The sequence below is a fragment of the Salminus brasiliensis genome, chromosome 20 (assembly GCF_030463535.1).
Source record: "Salminus brasiliensis chromosome 20, fSalBra1.hap2, whole genome shotgun sequence".
NCBI classification, from domain to species: Eukaryota; Metazoa; Chordata; class Actinopteri; order Characiformes; family Bryconidae; genus Salminus; species Salminus brasiliensis.
The window spans coordinates 2,293,290-2,310,828 of NC_132897.1; the positions used below are offsets into that span (position 1 = coordinate 2,293,290).

At 38.5% G+C, this 17,539-nt stretch overlaps 1 protein-coding gene and 1 pseudogene across 1 annotated transcript in view; both read right to left on the reverse strand.

Annotated features, from left to right (window-relative positions):
• The window catches only part of cds2 (CDP-diacylglycerol synthase (phosphatidate cytidylyltransferase) 2), a 32,511-nt gene extending 15,552 nt beyond the window's left edge, over nucleotides 1–16,959 (reverse strand). The window contains exons 1-4 of the mRNA XM_072664592.1: nucleotides 16,799–16,959; nucleotides 4,538–4,683; nucleotides 2,432–2,528; nucleotides 1,660–1,757 (exon numbers count right to left, since the gene is read on the reverse strand). Coding sequence (XP_072520693.1) covers nucleotides 1,660–1,757; nucleotides 2,432–2,528; nucleotides 4,538–4,683; nucleotides 16,799–16,864 — 407 coding nt within the window. The 5' untranslated portion in view covers nucleotides 16,865–16,959. The remainder of the gene's footprint in view (nucleotides 1–1,659; nucleotides 1,758–2,431; nucleotides 2,529–4,537; nucleotides 4,684–16,798) is intronic.
• LOC140542067 (uncharacterized) lies at nucleotides 11,500–12,950 on the reverse strand (annotated as a pseudogene).
• Nucleotides 16,960–17,539: the final 580 nt, after the last annotated feature.

The window sequence follows — 17,539 nt, forward strand, 5'->3', positions numbered from 1 at the left end:
ATACGCTTCTACTTCTACGCTCATTACAACCCACCTTAATCTCACATGGGTCCCACCTAGCCCCCATATGCAGCGTACAATCCAGATAGGGCCCATGTTTAACCCCTCCGGGTCCCCAAAGAACCATTTAAGCAAGGGCTTCAACTTGCACAGGCAACAGTGGGTCACTGACTGCATCCCACACCACTATTGAAGATGCTGTCTAGTGGAAAGTGGGTTTTGTGGCCGTTTCTGGTTGTGAAACAGTGCTGAAGGAGGCATCACAGCCAATCAGTGACCACCTAAGTCATTATGTCATCCCAACTGAATGGTTCTGCAGCACTGAGCACGGCTGGTCAACCACGCAGAGGAAACCGTGGTGGGCACAGTTTGTAAGCATTCTGGCCACTAGTTCCTCTCCAAGCTCAGAACTGTCCAGGCTACGGGTTCTACTGTGCTCTACAATATGAGGTCCTACTTTAATTTCATACAAAACTCCAATACAAACCTACTATTTAATTGCTAATGGCACTAATCCTATGTTTGGGGAGAAGGGGTAATGTGATTTTACCACTGGACAGCTGTAAAGTGCAGAGCAGCAGTGAAGAGCTGGTGAGTGGGGCTGACAGAATGGCAAGCTGGAAAAAAAAAAAAAGTGAAAAAAGCTGGGGGAAAAAAAGTGAAATACATCTGACTAACAGAGCTCTGTCCACAAACCTTTGACCAAAATGTGGAGTGTCAAAAACAAACAAACAAAAAACACCAGCTCATGATACGTTTTGGCAAACAAAGCTGTGTCCACAAACTTTTGGCCAAAATGTGGAGCGCCAAAGCTTTTGCCCAAAATGCTCATTCAATATGTCTGACTAACAGAGCTCTGTCCACAAACTTTTGGCCAAAATGTGGAGCACCAAAAAAATAAAATAAAAGCTCAAAAGCTTACGAGATACGTTTTGGCCAACAAAGCTATGTCCACAAACTTTTGGCCAAAATGTGGAGTGCCAGAGCTTTTGCCTGAAATGCTCATTCAATATGTCTGACTAACAGAGCTCTGTCCACAAACTTTTGGCCAAAATGTGGAGCACCAAAAAAATAAAATAAATAAATAAAAATGCTCAAAAGCTCACGAGATACGTTTTGGCCAACAAAGATGTGTCCACAAACTTTTGACCAAAACATGGAGTGCCCCAAAAAAAAAAAAAAAAAAAAAAAAAAAGCTCAAAAGCTCATGATACGTTTTGGCCAACAAAGATGTGTCCACAAACTTTTGACCAAAATGTGGGGTGCTATGAGACCCAGTGCTGCTATGAGACACATACCTTAGTGCTGCTGAAAACCCTGGGATTAATCACATTACACCCCGCCCCCCCACACACTCCCCCAATACCACTAATCCCATCCCAGGAACAGAGGGTGGCCGTTACCTCTATTGTGCTGATGAGAAAAAGTGAAGCTGGTTGGACAGACAAGCACACTGATTAACAGCAGACACAATCGTCCAGCTTTACAGAGAAACAGTGTGGAGGTTAAGCTGACCTCTGAAAGAGGCTTATGGTCTGCACAGCAGGAGAGCAACGGGAGCAGGTGTGGGTGTTAATGAAGCCAAGGAGAGCGAGAGCGAAAGAGAGGAGGAGGAGGAGGAGTGTGAAAAAGTCGGGAAGGGGGTCTGGAGCGTCTCACCAGCTGAGTGTCCTGAACCAGGGTAGGTGGTAGGAGTGGTAGACACTGTAGCCGATGGTTATGATCTCTTGGAAACACTTGATTTGCACGCAGAGCACCTGCGACAGACAGACCGTCAAAAAGAGGTTTACAGACATACGATAAAAGGACAAAAGTATTGGGACACCTGCTCATTTATTGCTTTATTGCATTTATCTGAAATCAAAGGTATTTAAAAAAGTTTTTGGTTGGAGTGACTGTCTCTACTGTCCAGGGAAGGTGGCTTTCTACTAGAATTTGGAAGGGGAGAATTGCTGTGAGGGTTTGATTGCATTCATTGAGGTCAGGATGTTGGACGGTCACCACCCGACCTCATCATGCCAAAAGTATTGGATGGAGCACCACCTCCACCACCATCATCATCATCATCATCATCATCCTTCCAGAGAACACAGCTCTTCCACTGCTCCACAGCTCCTCAATGCCAGGGGGCTTTAATACCCCCTCTAGCTCAAGCCTGGCATTATTAGGCAGCATGGTGGCAATAGGGTCATGTTGGTTTATCTGCTCCAGACAGTCCTATTCTATTGGCAGTACTTCTCTCTACAGGGACTAGACAAGCTGTGAGTGTGTCTGCAGCGGAATGCATGCATTAGAAGGGGTATCCACAAACTTTTGGACATATGGTGTCCTCTGAGAAGACCAAGTGTTCCAGGGCTAATTATCGCTGAGCGTTAGGAGGAGGGAGCGCTGAGAGTGCTTTTAAAGTGATGAGGACCAAGAAAGCACTCACGATCATCATCAGCACCATCGGACCAAGATAGATGATGAAGAAAAAGAAGGCGATCATTGCCAGGGTGAGGATGCCCCGCACCCACCAGTTCTTCCACCTGTGGAGAACACACACACAGATCCGATTAGATGGGATATTTAATCATCTAAATGACTGAGTTTTAGGAGCACACCCTGTTACTAACAGCAGAATGTGCTGTGGCTGCTGACCAATCAATAAAGCCATTCCAGGCCCAGAAGGAGCTCAATCTACAGGCAGGAAAAAGCAAGAGATGAGTTCACCTAATAACATTAGTACTCCACTACTCTAATTAGGGATGTCCCATCCCATCACGTCCCGATCATATCCAGTGGACGAGCACCAAGGCCAATACAGGCATATTTTAATGGATCGGGTACGGGCTATTTTAATTTCAATCCAGTTCCATGTCTTTGTTTTAACCATAACGTTAAGACATTACCTCCAGCCGGCTGCAGCAGCAGCAGCAGTGCGGACGTTCTCAGAAGGTAAATAAAGGAGTTGAGGTTCTGCAGTGTGGAGCTATTTTACAGTGGAACCTGAAAACAGACCATAATATCTGACCCTTTATAAAACCATCACTGAAACGCTCTGTTTTACCAGCGGGAGAACCGCAGAACCGCTCACTCGCCTTTATCTGTTTATAAACCAGCTCTGAAGAACCCGTTCAGAACCGAGTGGAGGAGGCTAACGCTAATGTTAACCCCCAAACACATACACACACACACACACACACACACACACACACACAAGCTATAGAAAGCATAAATCACACACACATCCCCGATCAAAACAAGGCAAACTGGGTTGCACCCAATCAGAGTGAAGTAAGACAGCAACAATCAATTCTGATAGTTGAGTAATCTGTTGATTATTTTTTTATGAATCAATAAATTACTAATTATAATTAGATATTAGCTTCTTTTGTATAAATTTTATCCGATTCCCCCCAATTTTCTTCCTAATTCGGACCACCAATTGCGTAATCTCCCTCCATCACATTAGCGTCAGAGAGAGAGAGAGAGAGAGAGAGAGAGAGAGAGAGAGAGACCTACCCTCTCTGGGGGGTTTGGCTGCTTATGGCAAACAGTATGACCGGGATTCGAACCAGCGACCCTCTGATCATAGTGACTGAGCCTTAGTCCGCTGGACCGATCCGTGCTATTAGCTTTTAAATTTAGCTTGAGATTGTTTTTATATATTAGCAATGAGGGTCATGAAGATAAACAACATAAAAAAATTCACAGTTTTAATGAATTTTCCTGCTGATATGAATCAATATTTACATTCAAGGAAGCATTTAGCAGACACTCTTATCCAGAATCAATAAAACTTCAATATCTTTTTCCTGTTACCAAATTTAAAACCAAGCACATGTTCATATTTTTTAAATCAGCAAAAGAAAAAAGGGGGAAAAACCTAAGACAAATTTTATCTTGTTTCAGTAAATTTATGGACTTTATCCATAACCAGCAAGCTGACTGGCTCTTTCTGCTGAGGGAGGGACTTTATCTAGAACACTCTCACTAGCAGAACTAACAGAACCCGGCTCTCCACTCACACATCAGAGCGATGGCACTGCAGATGTATCCAGATTGAAGAATTGATTACTGAAGAAGTAACAGCAGGATATGAACTCCCACGCTACCTAGGAACAATTACTTTCTCACACTAACTAGGAACAATTCCGCGGGTTCACGTGCGTCCCGAATTGTTCCTATTTAGTGTGAGAAACATATGATGACGTCACCATCACCAACTAATCGATCATCACGTTCATTTAGTATCATATTAAACTAATCTAATTAATTCATTATTTAGATTTCGGTCGAATAAGCCAATTAATTAGTTGTTGCGCCCCTTGAGTGAAGTGGGGGCGTAAAACAGGGCGGGGCTTGTACTGCGGACACAGCAGCACTCAAACGGCCGGAGTTAAGGGGGAGTCGGCATTCAAACAACTGCTCCAATCAGATCTGCACTTCATTTATCCAACCAATCCAATTGATCTGTTCCTTATCTGCTGATTGTATCACTATCTACTGCTCCTTGCGAATGCATGTGAGAACGGTGATGACGTGATAACGTTACCGTGACGACAGGCCTGACAGGGCTTTGTTGAGGACCTCCGGCGTGTCATCTGCGGATACAGGAACCTCAGGCACACCCGAGTCCACTTTACAGTCACTATCTGACGTTCCTCCATCTTTCTCTATCTTATCCTCTGCCTCCGAGCCCTATGGGGGGGTGGGGGGGGGGGGAAGAGAGAGAGAGAGAGAGAGAGAGATTAAATCAACAATACAAACAGAAGACAGGATAGGTCTCATGATGACCCTGTATGGGTCGCCCAAGTGGGAGCCAGAAAGTTTTGTCCAAGGGTTCCACCAGGGTCCCGCGAAAGTCAGTGATGGGTTAAGCATGGGCCCCATCTGGGCTGTACACTGCATATGGTGCCTAGATGGGACCCATGTGAGATTAGGGTGGGCTGTAATGATGGGGGCCCATTTATGAGGCTCAGCTGGTTCGAACCTTTTCCATTAATGATGATTAAAGACGTTACTGCAGGTGTGTGAATTCAGTCATATCACCTCCATCTCTCAGGGTTGATCATATGAAGATCAAACGGCCAGATGTTTACATATGATCAATAATCAATAATAGAGGTTTTAAAGGGGTTTCCTCATTTTTTTCTATATATGAGCACGACCCCGACTGCACAATGGCGCGCATGGCTGTAGTGAAATTGCATAATGCATTGCATAAGGGATGTCCTGACCAACCTCCCTCATCGGCATAGCAACAGCCTGAAAATGATGATGTCATTCTTGGCAACCAGAAGTGGTTCTAGGTCTCTCTCTCCGTCTCTCTCTCACGGCCTCCCTCTTTCTGGAGTGAACGGCTACATCCGTAAACTGCCTGGAAGGCAAAGTGAGTGGGCGAGTCTCTCTCTCTCCCTCCCTGTGTGAATAACACCACCCAACAGCTCCATCTGACTGACAGGATCCTTCCGGGAGGAGCCAGGGTTGCCATGGAGACAGAGTACATCCTGTCATTCAGGATGCCAGGGTTAAAAATACACGTACTTGTTCAACCCTGCCTCCCTTACCCCCCACCGCAAACACACTTTCAGGAACTGCGGACATCCCAGTGACACTTCAGGGAGAGAGGGAGAGAAAGCGAGAGACACACAGGAGGAGAGGGAGATTGAGTGAGAAAAAGAAAGAGAGCGAGATGAACAAGACAGAAAGTGCGAGAGAGAGAAGATACAGAGAGAGAGAGAGACAGAATGAAAGTGAGAGAGACAGAAGAAGAGAGAGAAAATGGAGAAAAGAGAAAGAGAGGAGAGAGAGAGAAAGAAAAGAGAAAGAGAGAGGAGAGAGAGAAAGAAAAGAGAAAGAGAGAGAGAAAAAGAAAACAGAAAGAGAGAGACAGAAAGAAGAGAGAGAGAGAAGAGAGAGAAAGAAAAGAGAAAGAGAGAGAGAGAGAGAGAGAAAGAAAAGAGAAAGAGAGAGAGAGAGAAAAAGAAAACAGAAAGAGAGAGACAGAAAGAAGAGAGAGAGAGAAGAGAGAGAAAGAAAAGAGAGAGAGAGAGAGAAGAGAGAGAAAGAGAGAGAGAGAAGAGAGAGAGAAGAGAAAAAGAAAAAAGGAAAGAGAGAAAAATGAGAAAAAAGGAGAGAAAAATGAGAAAAGAAAAGAAAAAAAAAAGAGACAGAAAGAGAGAAAAGAGAGGAGAAAGAGAAGATTAGAGAGAGAAGAGAGAGAGAAAAAATAAGGAGAGGAGAGAGAAAAAAGAGAAAAGAGAGAAAAAGAAAAAAGAAGAGAGAGAAAAGAGAGAAGAGAGAGAAGAGAGAGAGAAAGGGAGAGAAAAAGAGAAAGCAAAAGTGAGAGAGTGAGCGAGAAAAAAGGAGAGAAAAAAAAAGACAGTAGAAGAGAGAGAGCGAGAGAGAGAGAGAAAGTCCGGTCTCTCCACTCCTGGCGAGCCTCGGTTCTATTTTCTGCTCACTGTCAGACTGATTCCCTCTCTGCTGATCTGGCCGAGAGCCGTGAGATGATCCCACGCAGGCTGAGGAGCTCCACGACTCACAGCAGAGCAAGCATGTTTAGGCTGCGTCACAGACAGCAGGAGAAGACCTTCCACCAGGCCGAGCCGTCGACATCCTCCCAACACTGCCACCGAGTCATCAGAGCAAAGAGCCACAGGCCAGGCTAGGCCTCCACACTGACCTGGGTCAACATGGCAGCACAATCCTCGGCACAGGGCTGCTCAGAGAGGTGCTACGGAGGTCTGGAGAAGCAGCCCATTAACAAAAATCACCATGGCCAGATCCACAGAGCCCTCTGAGGCCTTCAGAAAGAAGGTTGGAGATGCAGAGGCCAGGCCAGGACGTCCTAGCAAGTTCAGCAAGAGCAGAACACTACATGTCCAAATATTTGCGGACACCCTTTCCAATTTCCAATCTGTGAAGCAGAGTGGAAGAACTGTGTTCTCTGGAATGATGGTGGTGCTCCATCCAATGCGCTTTGGAGGAGTAGGGGAGTTGGTTGAGGATGAGGTGGGGTTGAGGTGATGATCATCCAACATCCTAAATAATCTCATTAACGCTCTTGTCGCTGAATGCAATCAAATCCAAGCAGAAACCAAAATCTAGTAGAAAGTCTTCTTCTCTGGACAGTAGAGACAGATACTTCAACAGAAGCAGGATCAGCTCTTTAATACTCCTGATTTCAGAAGAAATTAGCTAGTGTCCCAATACTTTTGTCCAACTTGGCCAAGTGGAAAACATGAGGGCAGAGGTTTTTATATTATATGATTATAAAATGGGTCAAATGCACTAAAATGAATTGAATAGATATTTCACTGCAGTTCAGCTTCAACTAGACCTTCAGCTCTTCAGCGGTTCTGGAGAATCCATCACCACACCGGTCCAAGAACAACCCATCTTGGGAAATGGACGGAGGACTGTTAGAAGGAAATGCCTCAGAGGTTTCATTAGAGCCTCTTTCACAGTAAACTAGGACAACATATTTAGCAGCCAAGTGTTCTCATTTTCAGACCATGTGCAAGTCCTTCCTCCATTCCTCAGAATGTAAATAACAAGCCTTTATTCCAGGGCTGCAACTATCAAATAATTTTGGAATCGAGTGTTCGGTCATGGATTAATCGAGTAATCGGATCAATCATGCTTTTGTGTTTTTAAATAACTATCAATAGTGTGTTAAGGCCTTTTAAAATGAGCAAGTAATTGGCTGCAATTCCTCTTAAAAGGTTTTTATTTAATCTCAATACTTTTACTAAATCATAGCTTAAAACCTTTGGCTTATTGACTCCAGAACTGAGCCCATTTAATCAACCTTTCTGTGAAACTTATGATGTACATGGAAGAAAATTATGAAATACAACATACATATACACACTTTTTATATATAAATATATGAGGCGAGATGAGGTGGGGTGGTGATGATCATCCAACATCCGGACTAATCTCACTAACACACTTATAATATATAAAAGTAAAAAAGTATGTCACAGTTTTCTTCCATGTACATATATACACACACACACACACACATATATATACACACACACATACATAAATACACATATTTGTGCTTAGTTTTATCTTAATTAAAAAAGAAAAAAAGTGTGCATCCCCTGCAAAAGCCCATCTGAAAATAAAGAATAAATAACAGAAAGTATATTTTTATATTCTATATATTTCACAACCATCCCCAAAAGTAAATCTATATACTAATATATGTAGTCATTGATGTAGTCTTAAATTAATTTGTCCATCTGTTGCATTTATTATTACTACCTCATGAATGGGAAAGGCGTGTTTGAGATGTAATCTGTGTGTGTGTGTGTGTGTGTGTGTGTGTGTGTGTGTGTGTGTGTGACGGCAAAATGAGGAGGGATAAATTACATGGAGTCAGATCTTGGTGCATTTGCTGTCCTGCTAGGTGCTGTGCAGCAGTCTACAAGGCAGAAGTGATGCGATAGTGGGGACATTTAAATTAGATGGACGTAGGGGACATTAATTAAACTTCTAATTTTTTTATCGAATTATTTGACTTACTTGAATAACCGTTTCAGCCCTACTGAACAGGCATGTTCTTCTTCAGCGCTACTACTGCTACTGCTGCGAATGTCCCAACGGTCTTCAAACCACCAGACATAAAAACTCATGAGCAGAGGAAAAAGGTGGTGAGGTTTCCACTGGGGTCGCAACGGTATGAGGTACGAAAACAGTCTCCGAAAATACCATAGTTTTACGACATCACAGCGTACTCTATTTCACAATTCTTCTCATTCCTATTATTATTAGTAGTAGTAGTAGATTATTATTATTGTTATTGTTGTTATTATTATTAGTAGTAGTAGTAGATTATTATTATTGTTATTGTTGTTATTATTATTATTATTAGTAGTAGTATATTATTTTGTTTTTGGTTTTTATTCTTAATCTTCTTGTTATTATTATAAATTGACTTTTTTTAAATAGTTAATTAATAATGGAAATAGTAATTGATTGTTTTATATACGTTATTATATCTCCTTTTTGAAAATAAATAAATAAATGGGGTTGCAACGGTATGAGGTACGAAAACGGTCTGCGAAAGTACTACGGTTTTAAGGCATCACAGTGTACTCCATTTCACAATTCTCCTAATTCCTCTTTATTATTATTATTAGTAGTAGTAGCAGCAGTAGTATATTAGTAGCATATTATTATTATTATTACTATTATTATTATTATTATTAAAAACTGACCCTTAAAGGATTTTAAATAGTTAATTAATAATGGAAATAGTAATTGATTAATGGAAGCGTATGTAAAACATCTCCTTTACGAAAACAAAAAGTTATATAAATAAAAAGCTGCATTTGAAGCTCTAAATTTTCTTCAACTAATGATTATTTTCACTATGGATTAATCTGTTGACTCATTTCTCCATTAATGAATTGATTAATCTGTTGTGGTGATTAACTGGTGGGATCCTGTATTTTGATTTCTTTATTCCACAGTAAACCTTTCAACAGTACACCCCTGCAGCCCAAGCTCCAGCAGCATTGTTCACCCCTAAAGGTCTGTTTCTCAATCAGACTCCCCTTCCCACGGCCCAGGCCCGACTGCACAGCTGCGACTCTGCTTCTCCAGACCCAATAACACTCTCCAGGAAATCGCCACTACCCATAGCTGGTACACCAGTGAGCCATGACTTTACATACACACCTAATTTAGTTAAGCACACAAAGAGCTGTGTGTGTCCGAGTGGAATGAGCTGACCCCGCTCTCTCAACAGCCAAGCCAACCAAACTGCTCAATTAACGAAATCACTGAGAAATCCAACGTACAGCGCTAGGACTGGCTGAACACGAGGACATACTGAGAGACCGGGGACGATGATATTAGGATTTAGTCCCAATTTCTACATTTTACACACGTTTATGTATCGGCATCAACAGATACGTACAACAGATAAAAGCTCTGGATATCAGCCCATAGTTCCCATATTGGTGCCTTCCTAACTGGGGTGCGCTCGGAGGGTCCTATATGGTACTGATGACGGGTGGGCAATGTGACGATATTTTATCGGATTGTGATAAATTTTGGTATCGTGATACACAACATGCTTTAATGAGTATATCGTCAGTAGATCATCAGTACCCCGACCAACTGCCCGCTTTATTACAAAGAGTGCAATTAGCGTTGGTTAATTAAATTAAGTAGAAATAAGATTAATATAGATCACTGTACTAAGTATGGCAGAGTATTTGTTTAGTTTGGATAGTGTGCATGAAAAGTATCACAATAAATATCTTGCATCATGAAATTAATGTTTTTTTTATCTACATTTAAATAATAATCATTTATAATGAATTGTTTATATATACTTTTTTACCATATCACCCACCCCTAGTACAGATACGTGTTTTGGGGGGTTTTTATTTTTTGTTTTTTTAAGAGTGCAAATCTTTTTGGTGCTAACTGGTGCAAAAAGTACTATTGTACTCAAACACAGCTGCTTGATCATCTTGAAAACACATAATAACAATTATTTTGGCCAATGTCAAAAGATTATTTCAATCAATTGTTTTTCTTTTCATTTTAGTTTAACAGTCTAACACTGAATTTCCTTCAATTTTAATAGAATACAACAGAAAACACTAATAAAAACTAACAAAATATTGAAAATATGTCATTTATATATAAATAATAGTGAAGGATGAAGCTATAGTGTAAGATACATTAAGATTAAATTAACCACCATTGTTCTCATAACCACTGGAAGCCAAAATTAATAAAAAATAAATAAATAAATAAATATTGACTGAAATAAATTTCAACAATCATCATTTTTTTTGGTTACGTTTCTCTATAAAGCCCATTGGACCATTGAAGAACCCTCTGGCTCTGGTTTTAAATCTCTGACAGTGGTTAAAATAGTGTGAACACTCAGAAGAGGCCGAGGGCCCTATCTGCAATAAACGTTTGTCCGTGCTCAACTATCAGTCCCGTATTAAAACTGTTATACCTCATAAGTTTCCACGATAAACTGCTCACAAAAGAAATAAATAAAAAAACAGGCGAGCAAGCCTGGACTCTTCCATGTGGTTAGACTGCTACTCACCACCATCACCACACCCTCTTCCAGACTCTCGAAGTGTTGCTCCCTATTTCCAACCTTCCTTAAACCCAGTTTAGCCAGTAAACCCATTGCTAAGCTGTTCCCCTCTCCACGAGTCGTTCTGGCAGGCCTTGCTCAACTGTGGACCATCAGGAAGAGTTCTCAGTCTTCCTGCTGTTGGAGATGCTTAGTCTGCCCAAATATTAAAACACAGCCAGAATTGTTCGGAGTCCGGTTTCCAGTAACCTAATTTCAGTCCCATAGCAGCTGATACTTGAGGGTTTGGAAGAACAAGCTTCCAACAGTGCAGGGTTTCTCAATGCTGGGTCTAGAGTCACCTCAACAGCAGGATTTTTACATTCACGGTTTTTGAAATGTTGAGTTCTGATTTTATTTAGGATATAAAGTCAGGCTGGGTCGAGTTATGTAAATGGAGGGTTCTCTATGAACACTGGTTCTCCTCTGAAGGCTCTGTGTGAAGATATGTTAGGAGCGTATACAGATACAGATGAACCTGAACATTTTAAACAGTGCAATGATTTATGTACAGCATGTGTGTTTATGTATAGTATATGTATAGTGTGTGTACAGTGTGTGTAGTAAGCGCAGTTTGTGTACAATATATGTATATGTACGTATGGTATATGTACAGTGTATGTATGGTGTGTAGAGTATGTACAGTGTATATGTATAATGTGGGTATGGTATATGTACAGTGTATGTGTACAATGTGTATGGTATAGTATGTACAGTGTATATATGGTATAGGTATAGTGGGTACAGTGTATATATGGTATTTGTACAGTGTATGTGTATAATGTGTATGGTATATGTACAGTGTATGTATGGTATAGGTATAGTGGGTACAGTGTATATGGTATATGTACAGTGTATGTATATAATGTGTATGGTATAGTATGTACAGTGTATATATGGTATAGGTATAGTGGGTACAGTGTATATATGGTATTTGTACAGTGTATGTGTATAATGTGTATGGTATATGTACAGTGTATGTATGGTATAGGTATAGTGGGTACAGTGTATATGGTATATGTACAGTGTATGTATGGTATAGGTATAGTGGGTACAGTGTATATGGTATATGTACAGTGTATGTATATAATGTGTATGGTATAGTATGTACAGTGTATATATGGTATAGGTATAGTGAGTACAGTGTATATATGGTATAGGTATAGTGTATGTATGGTATAGTGGGTACAGTGTATGTATGATGTGTATGGTATATGTATGGTGTGTGTAGAGTATGTACAGTGCATATGTATAATGTCTGTATGGTATATGTACAGTGTATTTGTATAATGTGTATGGTATATGTAAAGTGAGTGTATGGTATATGTACAGTGTATGTATGGTATATGTATAGTGGGTACAGTGTATGTATGGTATGTGTACAGTGTATATGTATAATGTGTATGGTATATGTACAGTGTATGTATGGTATATGTATAGTGTATATGTATAATGTGTGTGGTATATGTACAGTGTATGTATGGTATAGGTATAGTGGGTACAGTGTATGTATGGTATTTGTACAGTGTATATGTATAATGTGTGTGGTATATGTACAGTGTATGTATGGTATAGGTATAGTGGGTACAGTGTATATTTATAACATGTATGGAATACGTAAAGTGTGTGTATGGTATATGTACAGTGTGTATGGTATAGGTATAGGGGATATATGTACAGTGTATGCATGGTGTGTGTAGAGTATGTACAGTGTATGTATAACGTGTGCATAGTATGTGTGTATGGAATATATACAGTGTATGTAAAATGTGAATATGGTATATGTAAAGTGTGTGTATGGTATATGTACGGTGTATGTATGGTGTGTGTAGAGCATGTACAATGTATATTGTATCTGTAGTGTACGCATATGTTATGCATGGAGTGAATAGTGTGTGTGTATATAGTGTGTTTAGAGCGTACAGTGTGTACAGTCCATGTACAGGATGCGTATTGTACATGTATAGAGTCTATACAGTACGGCTGGGCAATATAATATTTTATCGTATCGAGATCAAAGTTATCGTGATATACAATATACTTTTCTGAGAATATAGAGGGTATTATTAGTGCAGCAGATGTTGAATAGAAATCACTGTATTCAGTACAGGAGAGTAATTGAATAGTGGTTTTATGAATTTAGTATGTTAATCTGTATGTATCCTGTATTCCTTATTTATTATATATATTATAATATCTCACTGGCCGGTAGTGGTGTTATCTGTTGCGCCACACCAAGAACACCCACACGGCCAATTGTGCCCTCTTGGACTCCAGATATCAAGGCGGTATGCCCTGGGATTACAGCTCCTCACCCCGGGCCGTAGAGGTAGTGAGTCAGACCGCTAGGCCACTCTGAGCCCTCTGTTAGCACAGTTACTGAGCCTGTTTTTGAACTGCTAGATTTCCCATTAGTTACAGCTGTTATTAGAAACCCAGCATATTTTAGGAAGAACATTTATCTCCAAAATGCTGACATTACAGGAGAAGGCAAAAAAGTTCTAACTCTGAATGGAAGTCAATATAAAATAATAGTTTATTCCAAGTAATTTAGAGCATTTCTATTGGTCCATTCATCCAGATCAGCTACAGGCTTCAAACCATGGAGAAAAATGGACTAAAAACTGACAACAATAATTCAGTATTTCCAAAAAGTAATATTAACTATTACAAAATGATTCAGTACCTGCTAAAATTTGATTCAGTATCTGCTAAAATTACTACTAACTATTACAAAATGATTCAATATCTACTACAAACGATTCCATACCTACTGTCATTTTTTTTCAGTCTCCATCATGAATGATGCAGCACCTACCAAAAATGATTCACTATCTCCAAAAAGTACTATTAACTATTATAAATGATTCAGTATCAACTACAAATGATTCAGCACTGTGATTTTCTCTGTATCTACTACGATTTTTTTCAGTAACCAGTATAGATGATTTTTACCTATTAACCATTATAAATGATTCAGTATCTACTAAAAATTATAAACTATTCAGTATCAACTATAAATGATTCAGTATCTCCAAAAAGTAGTATCAACTATTATGAATGATCAATGCCTACTACAAATGATTCAGTATCTACTGTGATGTTTTTCAGCATCCACAACAAATGATTCAGTATTTCCAATAAGTACTATTAACTATAATAAATGACTCAATATCTACTGAAATCAGATTCAGTATCTACTGAAATTTGATGCAGTATCTGCAAAGGCACTATTAACTATTATAAAGGGTTTAGTTTATAACATAAATGATGCAGTATGTACTGTGAAGTTTTCAATATCTATCATAATTGATTCAGTACCTCCAAAAAGTACTATTAACTATTAGAAATGAATCAATACCTACTACAAATGATTCAGTATATACTGTGATGTTTTTCAGTATCAACTATAATTGATTCAGTATCTACAAAAAGTACTATTAACTATTATAAATGATTTAGTTTATACCACAATTGATTCAGTATCTCCAAAAAGTACTATTAACTATTAGAAATTATTTAATTTATACCATAACTGATTGAGTATCAACTACAAATGATTTAGTGTCAGATATCCTTTCAGAGTAGAACCTTTAACACTTTTAAATGCAACATCTCCAAAACGTAGTATTAACTATTATGAATGCCTACTACAAATGATTCAGTATCTAGTATCCACTATAAATGATTCAGTATCTCCAATAAGTACTATTAACTATTATGAATGACTCCATATCTACTGAAATTTGATTGTGTATCTGCAAAGGCACTATTAACTACTATTAACACTATTAACTATCTACCAGAATTGATTCAGTATCAGTACTATTAACTATTAGAAATGATTTATTTTATACCATAACTGATTCAGTATCAACTACAAATGATTCAGCACTGTGATTTTCTTAGTATCTTCTACAAAAGATTTAGTATCTACTGTGATTTTTTTTCAGTATCCAGTATAAATGATTCAAAAAGTACTATTAACTATTATAAATGATTCAGTATCTACTATAAATGATTCAATATCTAGTATCCACTACAAATGATTCAGTATCTAGTATCCACTATAAATGATTCAGTGTCTCCAATAAGTACTATTAACTATTATAAATGACTCCATATCTACTGAAATATGATTCAGTATCTGCAAAGACACTATTAACTATTAGATATGATTTATTTAATACCATAACTGATTCAGTATCTACTACAAATGATTCAGTATCTAGTATCCACTATAAATGATTCAGTATCTCCAATAAGTACTAATAACTATTATAAATGACTCAATATCTACTGAAATAGGATTCAGTATCTACTGAAATATGATTCAGTATCTACTGAAATATGATTCAGTATCTACTGAAATATGATTCAGTATCTGCAAAGACACTTAACTATTAGATATGATTTATTTAATACCATAACTGATTCAGTATCTACTACAAATAATTCAGTATCTCCAATAAGTACTATTAACTATTATAAATGACTCAATATCTACTGAAATATGATTCAGTATCTACTGAAATATGATTCAGTATCTGCAAAGGCACTATTAACTATTATAAATGACTCAATATCTACTGAAATATGATTCAGTATCTGCAAAGGCACTATTAACTATTAGAAATGACTTATTTTATACCATAAATGATTCAGTATCTACTAAAAATAATTCAGTATCTCCAATAATACTCCAATAATACTATTAACTATTATAAATGACTCAGTATCTACTGGAATATGATTCAGTATCTGCAAAGACACTATTAACTATTAGAAATGATTTATTTTATACCATAACTATTCAGTATCTACTACAAATGATTCAGTATCTAGTATCCACTATAAATGATTCAGTATCTCCAATACGTACTATTAACTATTATAAAGGACTCCATATCTACAGAAATATGATTCAGTATCTACTGAAATATGATTCAGTATCTGCAAAGACACTATTAACTATTAGAAATTATTTATTTTATACCATAACTGATTCAGTATCTACTACAAATAATTCAGTATCTCCAATAAGTACTATTAACTATTATAAATGACTCAATATCTACTGAAATATGATTCAGTATCTACTGAAATATGATTCAGTATCTGCAAAGGCACTATTAACTATTATAAATGACTTATTTTATACCATAAATGATTCAGTATCTACTACAAATGATTCAGTGTCACACACCCATTTACCACCATCCACTAAAACATCTCAAATGTCCACTGAAACATCCAGCTCTCCAGCCAGCCAGCTTCCCAAACTCAATTTCGAGCCTGATCTTAATTCCCCGTTCCACCTTAAATCCTGCGCTGCTTAGAATAGGGCGCCCGCAGACGCTCCTGAAGGAACTGCTGCACAATTTAAGGTGGAACGGAAAATTCCAATAACAAGCACAGAACACAACTTCAGCCTCGCAAACAGCTTCGGTGTTTCACAAAAACAAGCGCGACGGTCATAAATGCATCCCGTATCGAAGGCAGGCACGGTTTTCTGTCATTTATGTGTGAAACAGCAGGACTACGCCGGCTAGCTCATTGATAAGCGGGCAGGTTGGTGACCGAGCCTCCGTGCTAATGCTAGCCCGCTGTGACATTTGGGTTATCGGGGTGACTAACGCTCCCTCACTCCTACACGCTTTAATACGCATTTCTGAGCTTAATTACCTTATCCTCCGACTGCTGGTGCTTCAGGTCATGTTCCGCTGTACCACGGTGCCGCAATTCTGTCATTTCAGCGTCGCTTGAAGGGAAATATGAGATAAGAAAGGGAGAAGCGAGCTGAAGGCTCCCGTTAGTCTTCACGGGTTAGCTTAGCTTAGCTTAGCTTCCCCTGGTTTACAGCAGCCGTTCGACAGCGCCCCCAGTGGGTTATCTGTGAAACGTCTGCATCGAATAAATAATTAAAAAATAAAAAATATATTTATTTTAATATTTGGCGTTTTATAGTATGAGCTCTATAAATAAATTATATGAAAAAAATATTTTTTTGTAATTCATAAATTTAACCAGCGTCCATAACTGACTGTAAGACACGCCCCCTGCACACTATTTTACAGACTCAGTTACAGATTCAGTATCTAGTATCCACTAAAAATGATTCAGTATCTCCAATAAGTACTAATAACTATTATAAATGACTCCATATCTACTGAAATTTGATTCAGTATCTGCAAACACACTTATAAACTATTATAAATGACTTATTTGATATTATAAATGATTCAGTATCTACTACAAATGATTCAGTATCTAATATCCACTAAAAATGATTCATTATCTCCAATAAGTACTAATAACTATTATAAATGACTCCATATCTACTGAAATTTGATTCAGTATCTGCAAAGACACTATTAACTATTATAAATGACTTATTTGATATTATAAATGATTCAGTATCTACTA